At 48.0% G+C, this 21637-nt stretch overlaps 1 protein-coding gene across 3 annotated transcripts in view; it reads left to right on the top strand.

The window, feature by feature from the left end:
- Positions 1-16144, top strand: part of RAD18 (RAD18 E3 ubiquitin protein ligase) — a 28038-nt gene extending 11894 nt beyond the window's left edge. For 2 of the 3 annotated variants that reach the window (XM_068202411.1, XM_068202412.1), the window contains exons 8-13: positions 259-335; positions 1018-1078; positions 3389-3523; positions 6612-6768; positions 13646-13708; positions 15342-16144. In XM_068202411.1, the coding sequence (XP_068058512.1) occupies positions 259-335; positions 1018-1078; positions 3389-3523; positions 6612-6768; positions 13646-13708; positions 15342-15444 (596 nt within the window). In that variant the 3' untranslated portion in view covers positions 15445-16144. The remainder of the gene's footprint in view (positions 1-258; positions 336-1017; positions 1079-3388; positions 3524-6611; positions 6769-13645; positions 13709-15341) is intronic. The other variant, XM_068202414.1, reaches the window with a different exon arrangement.
- The last annotated feature ends 5493 nt before the right edge of the window (positions 16145-21637 follow it).

The raw sequence follows: 21637 nt of genomic DNA, 5'->3' as shown, positions 1-21637 counted from the left end.
TCTTCCATTGAAACATCCAATGTGGAATGGAAGGTTGCTCTAAATGATGGCCTGTGTGCCACAAGCACTGTTGTGTGCGGGAGGGAGGTTTGGTAGGATTTGGAAAGCACGTTTGTCTGGAATTGGAGTCTGAGCTTTCCCTCTCGGAGGGCTAATGCTGTTTGTGTTTGAAATTCAGGGTAGTTTCAGTCTGTGCTGTTAAAACTTTTTATTACCCAGCTCTTTATTCAGTGATCCCTTTCTTGTATTTCCAAACAGTTGCAGAGATTGTTAAAGAGCTGGAAAAGAACGAGAAGATTCGGATTCAGCTAGAGTGTAATAAACCTGGTGAAAATGTAAGTGACTGATCTTGGTTCTCACAGAGGGGTGGCTAGCCGAAACTGCAGAGTGGGCACTGGGAGTGTCTGCCTATTGCTTTCTTGTGGGACTTCCCAGCTTGCATATTAGAATTCACATTTAGCATCCTGTAATGAGCCTGATTTTCTCACACCACACATTTGTCATGGGCAGTCCTGGGTGCACTGCTGAGCTTTATGCCCAAACCCTTTAGGTAGGAGCAATTTTTGACTGCAGTAAAAATTCTTGACTAAAGTTCTCCTTGGCCATACTGGAGGATTTTGACCTTCGATGGCAGTGTGGGGAATATTTTGCTTCCTAGAATTCTCTAGGATTTAGGTAGCAGATTCCATGCTTCCGTATCAGCAATAATGCCTGTTCTTTTCCCATGACATCTGATACTTTGGTGACTTTGAAGCCTGTTTTTGCACAGTGGTAGGAAACATTTTATGGCCCACATGTGCTGGGTGTTACATGGGCTGGCTTGGTCCTGGTGACTCGGTGGAAGCAGGGCAGGACACTGGGGATATGTTCTGGAAATGTGGATTAATGTGATGAGGTACTGGAAGCTGGGAGGGGAAAACAAACAGTTGCTTCTTCCAGTTTTAAGTCTGTAATTTCAAAGTCTGCAGCTTTATCATCTTTTTATTTATGTTAAAAACATTTGTGTGGTTTCTGTAGAGCTTGACCTTCACAAAGGACCAGACGGAGGAAGAAATAGATGAGGTCCACGCTGAATATCGTAAGTAACATGCAAATTCCACCTCATTTTGCTTTTAAATCTACCTTCTTTTCCTTTGAGCTGAAATACACACACTGATTGCATCCAAAGGCTTCTCTGTTTATGCACTTTGTTCTTCCTTAGTGTCCTGCCATGTTTGCTGGCCATGAAAAGAGCAGAGCAGGGTGTGGGATGTGCAGTTGTGTGGTCACTGGGAAGCCTCTGCAGCAGACCTGCTCTGAAAGGCCTTCCTGAGCCCCCCGGGGCACTGGCCTTCCTGCTCCTGGTTCTGTTTTCTTGGCCTGTTGTACGCATTTAGAACAAAAATACATTAAATACTGTCTTAATTTTTCAAAGACAGGTATCTGATTGAGTTTTGATTGCTAAAAGGGCATGGCTACAAAACTAATCACTTGGAGAGCCTGATAGTCTCAAGTAGATTAGCTGAAAATTGGAAAGTTAAAAGAAATAGGAAAAAGGGGAAGACAGAAAAATATTTTCTGTCTTAAATTTTTTAAGTTTTAAAATTAATAAAAAATACTGACCAAAGAGCAAAGGGTAACTTGTGTCAGGTAATTATTTCTCATAAAGTGAGGAAGAAATCATAAGCATGAAAAAAGAACTGTATGTTAGAATTCAAGAACAGTTTGAGATTAAAGAACTCTTATCAAATGCCATTATTTCACTGTAAAACAGATGGACTTTAAAAAGCTTCGTTACACAATGAAGGATTTTTTTCCCTTTTATTTTACAGCATTTACACCCCAGACCCTAATTCCCAGCAGAATTAATGAATGAGCTCTGATGTAAATTCTGAATAAAAACACTCAAATGTATTTTTGTTCTGCTTTTCCATATGAAAAAACACACTGGGGCTGTGAACAGCCTTGGGGAAAGGCAGGAAAAGCTGTTTAGGAGAAAAGCCTTTTTTCTGCTTCTTTACACTTTCCCAGGCTCTTGGCAATTTGCATGTTGCACTGTTGGCATTTTTTTTTGCTGTTTATGAAATAGCAATTAATACTTTGGCTTGATGAACCTGAGGATGGGAGCTGGCTGGGAGCTCTGCCTGGCAGTTACAGCCACTGTCATTTCCTTCTGCCCCACAGGACTCGGGGACACCCTCAGCCCACTCTGCTTTTTTCATGTCTCTATTTAAAGAGTTAAAAAATCTACAGGAAAGGAAATACATCAGTGAAAAAAAAATACTTGGTTGCCTTTTCTGCTTATAAATCTTTTTATTTGCCATGTTCTTTGGAGGTCTGCTGCTTTGTCTTGTGATTTAAATATTTGTCGTTCTGTCTGGGGCTGGTTTACGTTGCTGCAGTTGGTGGGATGTGCTTGGGGTGTCGTTTCAGCACCACAGTGATTTACAGTGTAGCTGAACAGTGCTTGTGTGCCAGGACATTTCTTTTCAAAAAGCTTTGTAGTTCTGCCATGAGCCAGCACAACAAAAGATAGTGATGCTGGAAAAACTGAAGCGCCAGAGGAATTTCGTAATGAGAGTGCAGCAACTCAGACACGACATCTGGGACAGAACTTGCTTTTTATTAACTGAATTTTTGGCCTTATGTGGTGTTTTCAGCTACTCAGGGAAAGGGAGTCTGTCTCAAATCTGTTTCCTTCTGCGGGGCAGAACTTGGTGTTTTATCACAGAATACATCAAAGCATTTCCCCACTGGAAAGGTGGTCAGTGGTTGGGATGTGCTCCTCAGGGAGGTGACACAGTGCTTGACAGTCCTTTCTGAGAAGAACCTCCTGCTGGTGTCCACGCTGAGCCTCCCCAGCCCAGCCTGAGGCTGTTCCCTCTCCTCCTGTCCCTGTTCCTGGAGCAGAGCCCACACCTGGCTGCCCCTCCTGTCAGTGGGTTCCCTCCCTGCCTGGCCAGGGTAGGTGACCCACAGCGTCCTGCTGAGGACACTGGGTGTTTTCCCAGCCTCTGAGTAAAGCATTTGCAGTATCAAGCTTAAACAATTCCATTGCTTTGGCTGAGCACCAGAGGAGTGCTTAAAACATGATTGAGAGTGCAGAGAGTTTTTGCATTATTAACTTACTTAAAGGATCTGAATCCCAGCAGTGTAATGGCATGACACAGAGCACAAAGTGGTCATCTGGCTGTTGCTCTGGACTGTGGGCAGCTCTGTGAAAGCACAGACACAGATTAGGATTGTTAATAGAATGTGGGACATATCACAGTGCTGGGTTGGTTTTCACCTGCTGTAACAAAAATGCTTTTAATTCAGTTTTTGGTGTCCATTTCTGTTCACATCCTTTCAGTGTTTATGCCATACTTTAGTCCTGTGGGGGTGGTCTCTGATGCCCTGTACCTTTCAGGAAACAAACACAGAAGTGAATTCAAGTTCTTGGTGGATCAAGTAAATAAACGGTGGAAGAAAATAGGTGAGAGGAAAGCAGAAAGTGCACAAAACAAAAAGGACGTTGCTGTCAAAGAGCTGCCAGCAGTCACAGGTCAGTCACATTTCGTGTTGTCCCCTCTTGGACCACACTAAGAAGTGCTGGATTCCCAAAGAAATGGTTATTCATCTGTTGTTGTTCTTCTAGAACCTTTAAGGGGAAAAAAGCCCAACCAGCATAAAGATCAAACAGACCCTAAAGTGATTTACTAGTATTGATTTTAGTGTGGAACACAGGCATGACCCATAATAAAGATATTTGGTTTCTGTGTGTTGTGTGTGGATGTGCTTTATCTGGAGCACATTCCAGTGGGTTGAAAAGGGCTGTCAGGTTCTGGGTCCGGTTTGCTGGAGGTGCTGAGGGTGGCCACATAACCACTCTGAAATGAAGGTGAGGGTGGGTGCTGCTTGCTGTCTTTCAGCCTTCCTGCATCCTTACTGTGAGAGGGGGGTTGGTAATTGGGAGCTGCAGAAGTATTTGTGGGGATTGCATTCAGGAATTTTTTGTCCTGAGACTGAGGCAATAAAATCCTTGGGCTTGTTTTGGGCTGTTCATGCAGGATGTTGCCCCTCTCTAACTTGCTGTGGTTTGTGTTTGTATACTGGAGCACAGTGGGAGGTGGGAATGCCTGGCTGCAGCTCCTGCCTGGCTGGGAGGAAGGAGCAGCCTGCTGGTTCTCCATCCTCCCCACAGCCCCAAACATCACCTGGCTGTGCCCTGAGAGCGCTGCCTGCAGCATCCTTTGGTCTCCTCTGGGTTCCTGTGCTTCCTGGCTGCTTTGGCAGGGAACATCTGTCTTTGAAGGGGGGTTTAGAAGAGCATTCCTCAGCCTAATAGGACTTGTGGATTTCTAATCTGTTTGAGAGACTGGGTTCTGGAGAGTCCCCCTGGCCAAAATGAGATGTGCTGTTGTCGGTACGCTCAGGAAAACATGGCAGTGTCGTTTGCCCCAGCTATCACAAACCCTGTGCTCTTGAGCTGACTTCATCTGTGCTGGCTCTTCCAGCAGAGCTCTGCAGAATAAAAAGAAATGAAGAGAACAGTATAATAGTATGAATTTTATCCTTATTGTTTCCTGCAGACCTTGGCGCAGTGCATAATCCATTCTGTGTCAAGGGTAAAAGTTTAGGACTCTCAAGGATAAAAGATTTTAAGCTGTTCTTCTTCTATAGCAGAAGAAGAGGCAATGTGTTATTGGATAGTGGGGTCACAGCCTTGATTTCCAGCTCTGGAAGGGAGGGATGGGCTGCTGTGGATTTTGGGGTTTGTCTCGTGTGTGCTGCCCTGCAGGCCCTGAGAAGAGCTGATGTAAAACCATGGAGTTTTATCAAAAGAGTGATCAGGTAGAAGATAACTTGGATCATTCTGCATCATGTTCAGAATGTGGCAGCACCTCATTTGGTTCTGGCAAACCTGCACAATTTCCATTACACTTTGTTCTCTGAGCTTCCAGTAATCCTTGGAATTTCAGTTTTGGGTTTTATGCAAAACATCTGCACTCAGATGCCTGTTTATAAACAACGGAAAAAGCAAAAAGGTGATTTACAGGGGAGGGAACAGATGCCTAAAGCCTGTTTCCTCTTGGTTCCTTGTTAACAGCAATTGCCTTTGTATTAAACTGGGAATTACAGCACGGGAAAGGAAGAAGGCAGTAATGGCCTGATGGTAAGCTGGTAGAGCCAAGGCTTTGTCTACATTCCTTACCCACTCGCTGTGTGTTCTCAAGGAAGTGGTGGAATTGAACAGAATTAGAACAGATCTTTGGATTGGTTGGGGTTTTGTTGGTTTGTTCGTTTATTTTAATTTCCTCCTCCGTCTCTCCCGTTGCCTCTCCTGTACTATTAGTTGATGTAATTTAGCCTCACTCTATTTGTGGTGACATTTTAATCATCTATTCCTGATTTACGTCATCTTGCTTTTCATCTTTAAGTTTAAAATATGTTTCCCAGTCTTTATAACTTTCAAACATGGGGCTGTGCTTTGTCTAAGGGGAAGGCACGATAAGGATTTGATATATACTGGTGCTAAATAATTTGATTCAATAAATATTAACGTTAATGCTGGGCTGCATTATTGCACAGGCCTTTGCTATTTTTACTCTGCTAATTTCAGAGAGTTGTGTTTCATTAGTTGGACAACCGACTCACTGGGATCTGCTAGCTGTTTTCAGCAGACAAAAATATGCCCCTGATATTTAATTATGCCTGTTAGCAGGAGAGAAAGGGCAAGCTGAGCCAAATCCAAAGATTGTGAAGCCCCTCCACACTCTAATTAAAGTTCTGCTTGGCCATTTCTGTGCTGGCCATTGCTGGAGGGGCAGAACAGTGGGGGTGGTTTGAGCAGGAGCATGGCTTGTGCCCTGGGAGGAGCCAGGACATGTCTGTGACTGCCACCAGCGAGATGGGTCTGAGCAGGCTTAGTGTCCTGAGCAAGGTTTTAGTTAAATAACTCACTTGCAAATATTTGTGGGTATGGCATGAGGGCAGTCTGTCTTTTCATACCAGAATTTTTAACCTGTATCTGTTCTCTCTTTGGAGGGGCAGAAGGTGTCTTTTCAGAGAGCTGCTCATCTTTCCATTGACCAGAACACTTGACACAAACAGCAGCAGAATGGTTTTCATTTTTTGTCTGTTGTGTTGCCTAGAAATTATTTTTCCTGTTGAAATGGAAATGTTAGTGCACTGACTTTGTCTTAGCTGCATAAGGAAGTAAATCACAACTGAAAATAAGCCTGTTAATTTGGCCTGTAAAACTTAAATCTCAGGCTGAAGGGAGTTGGCAGCACAAGCAGCCAACAGCACTCATTAAGTGCTTGCTGGTTTCTGAAATAAAGTTCCATCCTATGAAATGTGTAACACATTCTCACCCTTTATTTCTCTCCTTGTGTTTGAAACTCAACAGTGAAACATTTCTGGTTCTCAGGGAGTTGTTGGTTGGTTTCTTTTTTTAAATATACATGAAAAGATATTCAACCTTTGAAACTGTCAAAGTTTTGGAAAATAAGTATGTGGGAATGAGACATTGGTATTTAAATGTTTATAACTTAATTTTTTCTTAAAAATCTTATCTCTAGGCTGCAGAATCCAAAACAATAGTATTTTGCATTGTCATTCTTTCTAATCTCTGTCTTTCCTCTTGGTAGAACCTGCGGAAGAGGATCACACAGCTGTTGTCCCTGGAAAAGCCCAAGCACTCCAATCAGAAATTCCTGATGGCCAAAGAAGCGACTCTCATGGCTTGAAGGAATGGCAGAGATCAGCCTCCCCTGAGTTCTTCCTGTCATCTGGCTCAACATGCAGGTCAGAGAGGCAGTCCCTGCTGCCTGGTGTGTGCTGGTGAGAGCCACTGTGGAAGAGCTGTGGCACTGCCAGGGAGCAGAGCAGGCACCCAGCTCCACAGGAGGGTGCTGAGCTGTGCTCACACATTCCCTCTGCACGTGGTCCTGGGGCTTCAGTAGCTTCAGGAACGGAGCTAAAATACGTGTGTACATTCACTTAATGTGAACTGTAATGCCTTCATAAGGGATTGCTGGTGTAAATGTTCCTTTTGATACAGAAACAGGGAGTGGAATGTCTGGGGAGCGAGGAGTATGTTTGGTGAGTCCCTTCCACTGCTTCACCTTCCCATCTGCTGGAAGTTTTATTTAGAGAGGTCCCAAAAGTGATACAGTCTTTTAAGTAGTATAGCTGTAAGGACCTGTGTTGTAGATGTCGGTTTGCCACAGACCTGTGGCCCAGTTTCTGGAGGAAAGGTGAAAAAGTAATTGAAAACAAATACAGAATAATTGGGTTTTGCTATGTGTCTGAAAGCAAGCGAGCTAATCTTGCTATCTTGTTGATAACAGAATTGAAAGGAGAATGCAGGTCTGCATTACCAGGAATAAAAGGGTTTCCTGTGTTTTTAGAAGTGGGAGATAATCAGAGGAAGTAGCTGAAGGTCACCAGCTGAGCTAGGAGTGACATTCCTTGATTTCCCACCCCTTAGACCCTAGTACTTGCCTCTTCCTCCTTGTTCTGCAAATACTAATAGTAAGGTAGTGATTGGCTTTATTGTTGGTTATTAACAGAGCAATCTAATTGAAATACTTTAACAGAAACCAATTTTTCTAAAGTCATTTTGGTTCACAAAGAGCTTTTAGAAGTCATCATGAGGGTTAAAGAGCTTTTAGAAGTCATCATGAAGGTTCCCTTCCACCAAGGGAAATGTTGAACTGTGAAAGCCTAGGGAGACTTTGGAACGGGGAGATCAGCTCGGGGGATGAGAGAGCATCAAACAGTAAATGTCTTTGTTTTACAGGATCAAACTTTGCTGCCTGTTTCCATTTACTTGCATGAGTGAGAGCATACAGTAAATATTTGTCAGTAAACATCAATCTGCTGGCTGGCAAGCACTTGGGGAGGCAGGAAGGGTCGTTGGTCCTTTCAGAATATCTCCACACTTCTGTTTGACTTCAGACCTGCCTTGTAGACCAATAAAACCCTTCCCTCCTGTGGCCTTTCCCCTCTGTGCTATCTGTGACTTTCTGCCTGAACTGGTACTTTAAAATTGATGAAGGCAGCAGTCAGTTTATTTGCTGTTCAGTGTGTAACAAGCCTTTAAGGTGAGCACTGGACTAGTTTTTTCTCATTATGTAAGTGATGATGGCAGTTTTTCCTTTTCTGTGACCAGGGAAGTGTTCTCCTGCTCATTTCTGGGTCAGTCCCAGTGCTCTGGGTTCACCCAGAATCACACATTGCCATACCCCATGCTGGAGCGTCTTGTTTCCAGGTGTGCTCTTGGAGCAGGTTCCCCAGCTCCCAGTGGGACACACCGACCTGCAGAGGTTGGGTGACCCTCTGGTCTGACTCTGCCCAGGGCAGGGGCAGCTGGAGAGGCCCAGGGAGCCTTGGGGCATCACAGCTGCAGCTTCTCCTCCTTTGCATCCAACTCCAGCAGAAAGAGATGAGAGCAGCAGCAGTAATGCAGTGAAGGCTCAGCTGAAGTGACAGGTGCTGCCTGCTGGGGATGGGAGGTCCCTCCTGGCTGACCACAGTGTTCCTCATGCCAGCCTGGACCTTGCTAAGGAGCACTTCAGAGTGTTGTCCTGGGTTTTCTGGGAAATAAAGAGAGGCTGCAGGGAATCTCCCCCTGTCCAAATGCTGGGGTAGAGGAACACGTACTGAAGCGAGTCAAATGTGCTCTTTGTCTGGACTGTCTGTGCCCCTGGTAGTGCTCTGAAGGGGCAGGAGGGCTGCTGGCAGTGCCCAGGTCCTGGTTAGGCCTGTGGGGTCCTGCTGTGCCCACGGACCAGCTTTGGAGTGTGCAGCTCTTCCTCCCAGCCTGCTGCTCCCTCAGGGCCCTGGGTCGTGGCAGCATGGCCAGGGGCTGGAACAGCCGCTGCAGTCATTCCAACTGCGTGAAAGAAAGACATTTTATCACTGTGTCCTACCACCGGGCTGGGATTCTGTTAATTGTGGTGCAATAAACGCAGCAGAAATCAAACAAGAATGATTTAGATGTTGATGGTTTTAGTAGTATTGTGGTATTGTATCAAGTAATGAGTTTCTGAGGCTTGTGCTTTTCTGATAACGAGAGGGTATCCTTTGCCAAGAGTGAATGTTGTTCACATTGAAATGTCAAAACTGGAAATATATTTGGAATTCCAAATCTGCATGCTGTGTTCCTGTGAGGAGGGCACTTCTAAATGGAGGGCTAGTGTATTGATGAATTAAAACAAAATGAAGATGTTGAGTGCATATGGAATGTAACAGAACAATCCACAAGTCAGAGTTGAAATGTTTGTTCTGTAAAAAGATGCTGCAAAGTAATCAGCGATTCTTTTGTTTTCTCCTTCATAAGGTTTGTCCCTTTTCAGTCTCATGTCAATACTTGCTAAGGGAATAGTTGGTCAAGATTAGAAATTCATCCATTGTACACTAATCACTGATGAGCTGATATTATTCAAAGCTCCATGCTAAAACTGAACAAATGAGAATTTTACTCCTGCTGGAGAAAAGATCCAGGCCAGGCGTGGAGGTTGTAGCAGTGTCCCAAACATGCTTGTGCTCTAGAGAGATTGATGATCCCACCAAGAGAGCAAACTGTGTGTTACAGATAAGCACCAAAACACAGCCCTGGCTTTGAAAGGGTAATTTTTCAAAGCTCTGAAGTCACAGTTGCACAAGGCTTCCACAGGACTGCAGTGCTCCATATGAATAGTCCTGTGGTATTCTTTGACTTTCTGGGACTGAAGCCAGACTTACGCAACTACTTAAACAATAGGAAAATTAGAAAATAAATTAGGAGAAACAACGATAAGCCAGTTAATGAGCTATGTAAAGGAAATATTCCATTATAAGTATTTCATATAATGGGGACAATACGCAGTTCTTTAAGCAAATTATTTTTTCTTAAAACTGTGTTCAACACAAGTGTCGGTTCCCAATGACTGGAGTGAGACTTGAACAGCAGACAAAACCCAACATTGGCTGTGTCTGAGATGCTGAAACACAGTCAGAATTTTGAAATCCGGGTGGGAAAGTGCTGTGTCCACAGCCTGTATAAATCCCTGTGCTGTTGGAATGCCCAGAGTGACTGCAGTGTCTGCCAGGAGGGGTTCGTGCCCAAGGAAGGGGCCTCATTTGCAATATATGGGGCTTTTTGGCAGTGAGTTTAGGAGCCATCGATGAGGATCCAAGCTCTGGGTTTAGCAGGTCACTTATCCTTGGATTTATTTGCTTTACATGATATGGGCTTTAGTTCGTCAGCAGAAGAGGTAGAAATAGGAGTGCACTGGATGGCAGCAAGCCTCTGAAATGGGTGACGTGGGTTTGGCAGAGCTGGCAGGATGGAGTCCTTGGAAATGCTGTGTGAGCTCTTCCTGGGCAGCTGCCTCAGCCTGAACTTGGAGGCAGCGTTGTCCTGCGCCCTGGCCATCGCTGTCAGATGAGAGAAGTGTATGAAAATGTGTTGATCAGTGCAATAATTGCCTTTTATAGATCTTCAGGACTTTTTTACTTAATAAATCTTGCACTGCTTTGGCTGAGAGATTATTTCTTTCAGTGTTTGATCTGTGAGTTTTGGCCTCAAAGATGGGTTCGTTGTGAAAGGATGATGATACTTTTCTGCTATGCTGTTGATTCATACTTTTCTTCCCAAAACTTCGAGCTGTAGCAAATGGTAGGAGCAGTGAGGCTTGGTGGCAAGAGTCCTGGGGAGGTTGTCACATAGGGACAGCTGGTGGCCTGGGATGCGTGTGGTGGAAGCTCTTACATACAGGCTGTGTCCAGGAGGACATCAGTCCCTGGTCAGGAGCCCTGGGCTGTGGACATCTCTGCGCCCTGAAAGCAGGAGTTGTGGTGGGGAGTGCTCCTGGTGCTTCAGCCCCCACATCCCACCTCTGCCAGACTTCTGAGGGAAGCAGTTCATGTTGGTGCAGCAGATCTTTCCCTTTTCCCAAGGCACAGCCTCAAAGGTATCTTCTTGGGCTGCAGAGGCGGCCGTGGAAAACTAAGGAAGCCTGGAAAGAGCCAAGGAAAGCAGCAAGATGGTGGAACCTGTGCAGGGCTCAGTACAGACGAGAGCCCTCCCTGGGTGCCTGGGCAAAGGCAAGGCTGGCAGACCTCTCCAGAGACAGGAGCATGAAGCCATGGGCACGTGGTCTGACGAGGAGGCTCTGGAAAGCTGTGGGAGATGTGTTGCACTGCTCATCTTGGACATGGCACAGTGCCTGGCTGCTCCAGCAGCGAGCTCATCCCGTTCCTTGCAGGGGGACTAAGTGCAGGCAGGATTGCGAGAGGGACAAAGCTGCTTTCCCTCTCTCCTGGGGCCTGGGCACTCACCTCCAAATGACATTGGTAAAACGAGATGGACTGGAGCTCATTTCTTGTGCCAGCATTGAGGGAAAACATGCCCAGAGCCTAGTCTGCAACACACGGCGGGTGGATGGATGGGAGGATGCTGGCTGCTCACGCGAGGCCGAGGAGGAACTTTATCTGCCTTAAAATAAACCAATTCAAAGGGCTGTTTGCTCCTCTCAGCTGTAGAGCAAGACATGTCATTCACACTTACATCAGCTTTTTTCTCTCTATTTTAGGTTGGTGTGTTTATCTTAAATGAAAAAGCGGGGGGTGGTGGAAGTCAAATCCAACTGATGGTCAAGAAAGGAAGAGTTGACTTTCGGTTGACTCTTGTAAGGGATCAGGGGAACCAATCCTGCGGGAATATGGAGTGGTAGAACTGCCTGAGTCACTGGAGCTGCATTTTTCCCAACGTGGAGGCATGAATAAATGCAGGATCACCCTGCAACAGGACGCTGGCTGCATCTTGAGCAGTTCAGGTGGAGAACTTCAATCATTTTGGCTGTAAAAATTGACTCATCTGGAAATGATCTGTAAAATTGTGTGAGAGATTAGTGACCCTTAGTTAAGAAAAGGACAGAAAACCTGTTGTGGGAATTTGTCTTGAATTTGGAGTCTGAATAAAGTCTGAAGGGGTGTTTAGCTGTGCCTGGATGCAATGTAGGTAGATACCTCTGAAGCATTGAAAAGGCAGAAAACATCAGAGAAATCAACAAAAAAATTCTAAATTCTGTGATCTCTTTGGCCTCTGTGGGCTAAAATTGATAGGAAAAAAACTTCAGAAGGAGGTGGCTGTTTCTCTTATTTAATTCATAATCTTCAGTTTGAGGGCTAATCATTTGATGCTTGGAAGAGGGAGGAGTTTTCTTCAGGGAAAGAAGAAGTTAATTTAAAATACAAATTCAGTTGGTGGTCAAAGTTGCTTTTGTTCAGTTGACAGTGGTTTTTGATAATTGTTTTTCAACTCTGGCATATTTGAGGATTTTATTTTTTAATTTTCAAACGCTTTTGCCCCCTGGCACGTGCCAGAGAGGTGTGTGATTACCTCAGCTCCAAAGCCAGCCTTGCTCGGGCTCTGTAACCGGAATCGATGTCTGGTGGAGCTGGGATGCAGAGAACTGCTTCAGTGAGTGGCTGGCGTGGAGCAGAGGGATGCTGGAAGAGATGCTGGAACAAAGGGCTGTTAGCTCCCGCTGCAAGTTCAGAGCCCTGCTTTGTGCAGCTACTGCAGCTCCTCAGTCTCTCACTGCAATTAGGGCGTAGGAGTTAATTGGCTTCTCAGGGGACCAATGGCTGTGGTGTCAAGGGCCCATTCACGGCTCCCATGTGTAGGCCAAAGGTGGAACTCGCTCCAGGACGTTTTGTACTTGGTTTAAAAAAAGTTTGGTGGGCCTAGACCATGGATTCCACATGTGAATTCTGAACATGCATTACTGGTTTGAACGTTAGCCAGATTTTTTCAGTTTTATTGTTTTGCGGTGACAAACGCGGCGGGTGATAAATGCTGCAGTTTTCAAGGCAGGGAAGTACATCATGTTCAGGCCTCAGACCTGTTCTTTTTCTATTTTGGGGGACTAAAAGCACACAAATAGCCCCGTGTCCTCCCCAGTTCTTTTTTAAAATGCAACTGGAACATCAGTGGGGTTTGGAAATACGATGATAACTCATTCCCTGGGCATCCACTTCGTGCACTGAAAATGAGCTTTTGATGGGCTTCTAATTGTGAGAGTAAAAACAATGTTGACTTTCAAAACGTTTCCCATCCATTTCTGGTATATTTTTCCTTTTTATCTGTGTGACTGAATGTGCATGTGTTGGAGGTTACTCTAACCTGGTGTTGTTAGTCCAGCCAAATTCCTGTTGGTTCTGTAGTTATCGCCACAGTAACAGCTGAGGACTCTCACTTCACAGGGGAGACAAAATGGCAAAGCGTGAAAATAATCCTGCTGTCTTACAGAAATTTTATGTCACATTGATTTATTTAAGATAGACTTTAAAAAAAGAAGGTGCACTTTAACCCCCCAAGATGTCTTGTAGAGCCTCTCCAGAGAAACTTTGTGGTGCCTGGGAATACAGAGGTGGTGTAGTTACCACTTAACAGACATAAACCTAGAACTGTCTTGTGTGTTAAATAATGATAATGAGACCCCAGGGACAACTACAAATGAAGTGAGACAGAAGTTTCTGGCCTGTGCTGTAGGTTGGTGTTATTTCTCACTGCTGTTGCTACTGGAGGGGTTGGTCTCATCCAGGGGCTCTGCTGCCATTGCTGAGCGGAGCCCTGCATTGCTGTAGGTGTTGCTGAAATAATTTCTATCCATTTTATTTTCCCCTTCAGCACCAATTCGGACATTCTGGCAGATATGGAAGAGTCTGAGACGTGTTCAGCGTCCTCTGACAGGTGAGTAGAATATCCAAGAGCTAAAGTCCTTGGGATGGGTTTAGGTCTGCAGTTTGCAGTTGGTGGAATCCTGGAGAAGCAGATGCCTCAGGAAAGTCAGATTCTTGAAGAATCCCCACAGTTCTGGGAAGCACAGTTTGGTCAGTGTGTGTGGATCCTTGAAAAATGCTACTTGGGTCCTCCAAGAATCCACAGATGCCCTACTGAATATCTTTATTCTAAGGGATATATAACTATATATTTTAATTTAGAAAAAGAGGAAACTGCTTTGGTATGGAAAATTAAATCTGATCTTCTATTACATTTGAAAATTCCATTGTTGACAGAGCTACAGGTGAGGCTGACAAGTTGAACACGCTGGAATTGAGCATCTATTTTGATTTACTTCTGTTTGAGATTAGAAGAGCACTTCTTAATTGTTAAAATCTCAATGTCTGCAAGTCTCTGAATCATGTTTCTGTTTCCCTTATGGAAACCCATGTGAAGGGGCTGGGGAGAGCTGGAGGGGGCCGTGGGTCCACGAGGTCCCCCGGTGCTCTGGGAACGTGTGTTCGGTCCCAGCACCAAAGCCCCACTGGATCTGACTGCTGGGATTCACGTGGATCTCCCTGGCTGTGGCTGAGGCTCCCAGGGCTGCAGGAGAGCCATTTCCATCGTGGTGCAGCTCTGCAACACAACTTGTTCCTGCTGTGTCTTTAGTGTGTATCTGGTGGCAGTCAGCAGATGTGGATCTGAGCGTCTCAGAGTTGTCCATTGTTATTTTCAGTTGTGAATTCCCAGTTTAAGACAAATTAATAGTCCCTGCAGGATGGATTCAGCCTAGCAGATGGTATAAAACAGAGTGCACTTAAAGGAATGTTTAATTAGCAAAAGCTGTTGACAGATTAGTGGCATCTTTCATGTCAACACTATGTGGAATTTTAAGCTCCAAGGCTGAATGACGGAAATCAGCTGCTTCATTTACATACAGCTAGTTTAAGAATTTTTTCTTCAAAATTAACTGTGACTAAAAATAAAACAGTTGTCGAGTTTTCTGTGGAAAATACTTTGTCCATAAATGAGGAGAGTGCCTGGCAAGGCTGCAGGCCCCAAGCCCTCCTTTGGGCTGACCAGCCTCTCATCCTGCTTCCAGGTGGCTGTGCCCCAAACTGCCTTGTCTGATAGAACATCCTTATGGTTCTGTCAGTGCCAGAGGCTGTCCTCAGCTATGGGCAAGGAATCTGGGGGTTTGCTGCTGTTCCTTGGGTTTCAAACTGGTCTCTGGGGACAGAAGGAGAGGCATTGTGATGACCCTGTTCCTGTGGGCTCAGGGGCTATGGGATGATTCGTGGTGCTGTCACCTTCCTCATATGAGAAGGCAGAGAAATATTTCTCTCCCCATCCTTGGAAGCATTCAAGGCCAGGTTGAACAGGGCTTGGAGCACCCTGGTCTAGTGAAAGGTGTCCCTGCCCATGGCAGGGGTGGAATGAGACAGTCTTTAAGGTCCCTTCCCACCCAAACCATGCCCCGATTCCCCATCTCCACGTGCATGTGCGGCATCTGTGTACTGCTCACAGTGCTTCTGTACAGCCTCAGTGTGTGCTGCCCGGGGCCCTCGCAAAGCCCTCTTACCCTCCTGTTCTTCTCCCCCAGCAGCAGCTCCGTGGCTCTGGCAGGGAACAAGAGGAAGCTGCGGCGGCCGCGGATCCCCGAGAGCAGCGGGGCGACGCCCCAGGGCAAGCGCAAGAGGAGCTAGTGCTGAGGAGTGCCAGCTCAGCCTGGGAACCTCCTCCTGCCCTTCCCACCTCTGAGAGTCTGCGTGCCGAGTAAAATGCTCTATTTCCACACCACTGCCATTCCAGCTGCCTTCATGACCAGGCTGGTGGGTCTGCCCCCAGCCCTGTGGGCCCTTGGTGGCTGAGGGTGGGCGCAGAGTGCCAGAGCCCTGCGGGAGCCTGACCTGGCTCCTGTGCCCGAGTTCCCTCGCTGCTGCAGCACCTGGGCCGTGTGCTGCCGCTGTTCCTGCTTGCGTCCTGTGCCAGCCTCTGTGCCCTCCTGGAAGCAGCTGCAGGATGGTGTTTTGTTTGGGGGTGGGCAGGTACTGCTGCCCCAGTTCCTGGCACAGCCAGGGGAAGGAGGGACCAAGGATTGCAGGGAGATTCTGCCCTACACTAACAGGCTTTTTTATATATGTCTGTGTAAACTTACTCAGTATTATGTGTCATTATTTCAGTTTGAAGTCCTGAAACTGGGAAGGTTGGAAGTCGGAAGGTTGTTGGACATGAAGTATTTTAGCTTTCAAGCACATAGTTACATTGAAAAGTCTGATCTTCCTTAGGAGGTGGTGGGATTTTGTGGTGCAACAAAGCAGTGCAAAAAAAAAGAAGGAAATGCAAGAAACCTGAACACCAGGGAAGGCTTTGAAAAATAAAGCTTGTAAGCAAAATATGAAAATACTTCAGGTGCTTTTGCTGAGCCCTGAAGTTTTGGTCAGAGCCTGTCAGTGGGAGCTTGGCAAAGAAGGCACAAAATCTGGGTAAGATTGAGGGTTATTGTGTCTTGACTTCAGAGGGAGGCTGGGATTCAGAAATAATCCTCCTCAAACCATGGTTCCCAGGAATATTTGTGTTTGGAACAGGCTAAATCATGGCAGATATAAACTATCATAAGTGCATGAGGTGGAGAGATGCAGAGGCAAAGCAGAAATCTGGTTGTGTTGATTTGGTTCTTTTTTTACTAAACCAAACCTTTTGAAAGACAGTAATTATTGATGTCTGCTTTAGGGCTGCCCTTTTGTCACAGCAGCTCACCTCAGGCATTGGAATTGGTTGCAGTTGGCCAGTGAATGGTAATAATATTGTAAATTAGTATCATATAAAGGGCTTTCTCCAGGCGTTTGCAGAGCAGCTGCTGCTGTGGTGGGGGAGGGCCCTGGTGTGGGTGCAGTACTGACATTTCCACTGGAAATGAGCTGGAGAGCCACGTGCCATGGGGACTGTGGCAATTCCATGGGGCAGGAGAAGGGAGAGAGCAGCTGACACGTTAAATACGGGCATGAATCAGACTGGTTTGCTGACAACCTGTGAAGATTAGGGGTTTTTAATATCACTTTTTGTTGCCATCACCATTTAAAGTCCAAACCGGTGGTCTTTGCCCGAGCTGGCACTTTTTCCCTCCTTCTGGCAGGGCTGTGGGTTGGTGCCAGAGGAGGGTGGTGCCATGTGTGAGTGGGGTGTGTGGCTGTGAGACAGTGGCCGAGGTGCAGGGGGCAGACACACTGGGCAGTGTGGATGGAGGCTGAGGAAAAAGCGTGGATTTGATGGTCTGCTGCCTCATTCCCACCCTGACCCAGTCTCTCCTGCCACACCCAGGGCCAGCCCCAGCCCCAGGAAGTGCCAGGGGGCTGCCAGGTCCAGCCTTTGCCAGGAGTGGCTGCTGATCCCCCGGGTGCCATAAACGATGCTTGCTGCACATCTCACCAACCCAAGATACACAGGAACTGCATAACATAGGGGAAAAAACAACAGGGAAGGAAACACAGTGTCCTCCCCGGCTGTCCTGTCCCCTGCTCCCCTGGGCAGCTCTGCTCCTCCGTCACTGAGTCAAGGGGCAAGTGGGAGCAGCTGGGGACTTGTGAACAGCCAGGCCGGGGGCACAGGTCACAGCCAGAGGAGCCGAGCTGGCGCTGACAGGGCTGAGGCACAGGGGCATGTGGTACAGGGTCCTGCTGGAGCTGAGCGTGGCCCCATGGCGGTGAAACCCCACCATTGTGTTCTCTGGGTGAGCAGTCATAAAGTTACTGCATCCTCCTGGCAGCTTTTCACTGATTGATGTTTGTCACATCACCCACAGCCTCGTGCTGGGCTTGGCAGTGCAGGGGTGAGGCCCAGGGACCCTCGGTGTCACCCTGCTGTGGGGTCCTGAGGACCCTCCATCCCCCCTGCTGTGGGTCCAGCCTCTCTGCAGCCATTCCCAGAGCGGATCCGAGGCAGATTCCTGATGTCTGTGGCTCCCTGGAGAGCTGGGAGTAGGGCAGGAGCTCCCAGGGCGCTGATCCTGACAGCCAGGGTGGTGCTGGGCTGGGCTGCCACTGGAAAGCTTTGGGAAGGGCTGCTTTCGGCAGGGAATGCATTCAGGAGGAAATTAATTTCGTCACGGTGCAGTCCCCTCATGCCGGGGCAGAAGGGCAGAAGTGGAAACAAAATAATCAAAAAGTAAAAATGTCCTGGCCCCCCAGCCCGGCAGGAGCCTGAGCAAGCCGGCGCTGCTGCAGTGGGGAGAAGCAGGAGCAGTCGCCCTGCTGGACACGGGCCTCCCAGCGCAGGTGCCCTCTGCAGTGAGCGGTGCGGCTTAAACTGCAGCTTGGGGCAGGGCAGCTCCTGGCTTTGCTGGGCTCTGCAGATGTCAGGGGGGTCTGCCGGATTGTTTCTGGCGGGCAGAAATGTCTTTGAGGCACAGGGAGTTTGCCCAGGCTGTGATGCCCGTGTCTGCCTGCCCAGAACTCGAGCTGCTCTGTCTCCAGGCTTTCCCATGAGCTGGCACACGGGGAGCTGGCACACGGGGAGCTGGCACACCGGGAGCTGGCACACAGCTGGCACACCGGGAGCTGGCACACCGGGAGCTGTCACACAGCTGGCACACAGCTGGCACACCGGGAGCTGTCACACAGCTGGCACACCGGGAGCTGGCACACCGGGAGCTGTCACACAGCTGGCACACTGGGAGCTGGCACACAGCTGGCACATAGCTGGCACACCAGGAGCTGTCACACAGCTGGCACACTGGGAGCTGGCACACCGGGAGCTGTCACACAGCTGGCACACCGGGAGCTGGCACACCGGGAGCTGTCACACCGGGAGCTGTCACACAGCTGGCACACCGGGAGCTGGCACACCGGGAGCTGTCACACAGCTGTCACACCAGGAGCTGTCACACAGCTGGCACACCGGGAGCTGTCACACAGCTGGCACACCGGGAGCTGGCACACCGGGAGCTGTCACACAGCTGGCACACCGGGAGCTGGCACACCGGGAGCTGTCACACAGCTGGCACACCGGGAGCTGGCACACCGGGAGCTGTCACACAGCTGTCACACCAGGAGCTGTCACACAGCTGGCACACCGGGAGCTGTCACACAGCTGGCACACCGGGAGCTGGCACACCGGGAGCTGTCACACAGCTGGCACACCGGGAGCTGGCACACCGGGAGCTGTCACACAGCTGTCACACCAGGAGCTGTCACACAGCTGGCACACCGGGAGCTGGCACACGGGGAGCTGTCACACAGCTGGCACACCGGGAACTGGCACACCGGGAGCTGTCGCACAGCTGGCACACCGGGAGCTGGCACACTGGGAGCTGTCACACCGGGAGCTGGCACACAGCTGGCACACCGGGAGCTGGCACACCGGGAGCTGTCACGGTGCTCTGGGCTGGCTCTGCCCTGGGCTGGAGAGGTTCTCTCGCAGCCAGGAGCGGGCAGTGCGAGCTCAGGGCAGGGGGGTGAGCTGAGCACCCCGGGAGGGACCTGTGGCTGCTGGGGACAGGCAGGGGTCAGGGTCTCTCAAGGCCACTTCTCCAAGGGTGCTGTGTTTGCTGGCAGGAGTTAAAAATAAAAACCCTTTTGGTTGAAGGGGGCTCTGTTTTGATAGAAGAACAGATATTCTGGAATTGGAACACCTCACACAAACAGAGGAATTGAAGATGAATCACAGTTACCTGCTGGGCAAACCCAACACCAGGATCTGCTGCCCAGAGGAGAGAATAATCATGGTCCTGTCCCACCTGGCATTGGAGGAGCCAGAGGGCCTGAATTCAAAATGATTTGGACAAATTGGTGAGTTGGCTCCAAAACAATCACCTGGAACTCAATAAAGAAGAACATGAATTATCAGCTCAGGAAGAAGAAGGTAAACACATTACTGCAGATGGGAAGTAATTAGTGAGGCAGAAAAGTTTGTATAAATGTAGCTGGGCTTCATTTTTGTAGTGAAAGCTCGCTGCTTTAATTATTTGGCCCTAGAGAGGCATTCCTGGAGCCTGGACTGGAGGTTTCATTGCAGGTATTTGGTGGGAGAGAAATGGGGGCTGTGTGGAAGCACCCTCACCTCTGTGGGCATTCCCAGACACACATCTGCTTGGATGCTCACACATATCTGCTGAATTATCCTGAGGATTGCAGCCTCCTTCATATGGCTTGGCTAAGATTGTTGTAGTGATGAGCACCAAACTTGACTCACTTTCCTTTATATACATATGCAAATGTAGAATTTGCATATGAATATATTAAACCAGACTATATTCTGGTTTTGTTCTGGCTCTTCTGTCTTTACCTAACAAAATCTCAGATAGATCTTGCTGTTTATATTTTGTTCAAATAGAAAAGTGCCTCACTTTACTGGGCAGTGTGTGTGCAGGGGCTGCAGGCAGTGCTGTGCCTGGCATTAACTGGGTGATCCCTACCTCTGGCTATGGGAAGGTTTAGCTAATATCCCAGATCCCAGGAGGTGACACTCAGTGTGTCACTTGGTGTGCAGGTCCTGTAGCCCCTGTCACTGCTGCAGTTGTGGATCCCAGTGCCACGGGTACAGCCCCAGGGCTCGGGGTCTTACTTTGCTTTTCATTCCTTGATGGTGAGTGGGAGGTCAGGGCACTGCAGTGAACAGCTTGAAGTTACACACAAATGTAGTAATCCCCCCCAAAAGTAGTAAAATGATTGTATTATCTCCCAACAGCTTGAACATTAACTGTTTTTGTTAAAAACCACATGGATACATATTTCAACTTTATTATCCCAGCTTGTTACTCTCAGGGCCTGGGCAGGCTCCATTGGTTTTATGGGCTTTGAGGCCATAATGGGATGGAGCAAGGAACATTTTAGCACAAACAGCGTCCTTGGGAGCCCTGTGCAGACCTGGCTGCTCAGGGAGGTGCCTGGGGAGAGCCTCTGTCACCCTTTGCTGGGCTTGGGTGTGCGGGGCAGTGGGGTCTGTGTGCGATGGGCAGATGGGAGCGGCGGAATTCCCTACAGAAACCACAGACTGCATCCACCCTGCAAGGCTCTGCCCAGCCTGGGTGGGACTGTCGGGATGATAGGATCAGCAGGATCCATAGCCTGCTCCAGTCTAAATGGGTTTAAGCTCCCTGATTTGATCAGAGCGCTGCTGCTGTGTCCCAGGGCTCACCCTGGGGCAGGAGGTGGCATCTCAGTGTGCTCTGGGATGTGTCTGCAGAGCCTCTGGGGGTTTCATGTGGAATGCCAGCCATGGTGGGGATGGAAATGTGTACTGGCTGAATGCCAGGAGGTTCAGCCTCTTTTTCCAGGATTTAGCTCCCAAAGCTGGATGAGACTGACTCGAGCTCCAGTGCTGGTGGGGGCTGGAGGCCGTGGGAGCAGAGGCTGATGGGTTTCAGTGAGTTGGGGATCCAAAGGAAATGGTTTGAATCCCATAAACCTTTTAGGGACATGATGTGAAAGGTTCTCTAACACTGAGTAAGTTCAGTGTAGTCCCACACTTCTTTTCTCTTCACATTGGGGAAGAGAAAAGAAGAAATTGTCTTGATATGTGCATGAACTCATGTAAAGTCTCTTCCTGCTGTGAATGCTTTATAGAACTCAAGGCTGCAGCATTCAAGTAGGTCCTCCCTTCTCCATTTGTCTGCAGGCACAAGTCAGCCTCTCTGGTTCCTTCTCCCCTCCCAGTAATGTTCTGATTATTCAGTTTTCAAAACCTTCCCCAGCCATGGCACAAGTCTCACAGCCAGGTAGTGTGCAGCAATTCTGGGACTGACCATGGGCTGCAGGTTCTTTTTTTTTTTTTTTTTTTAATTGTGATCAATCTGAGTACTAGGTTTTTGGCTGGTTTGTTGTTGTTGTTGTTGTTTTTCAGCTAACAAAAATAAATACCATGGGCAGAGGATGGTGCAGGCGGGGGATGTGATGGATGACA

This window comes from Anomalospiza imberbis, chromosome 11, assembly GCF_031753505.1.
Source record: "Anomalospiza imberbis isolate Cuckoo-Finch-1a 21T00152 chromosome 11, ASM3175350v1, whole genome shotgun sequence".
NCBI lineage: Eukaryota > Metazoa > Chordata > Aves > Passeriformes > Viduidae > Anomalospiza > Anomalospiza imberbis.
This window is presented reverse-complemented; position numbering and strand designations above follow the sequence as displayed.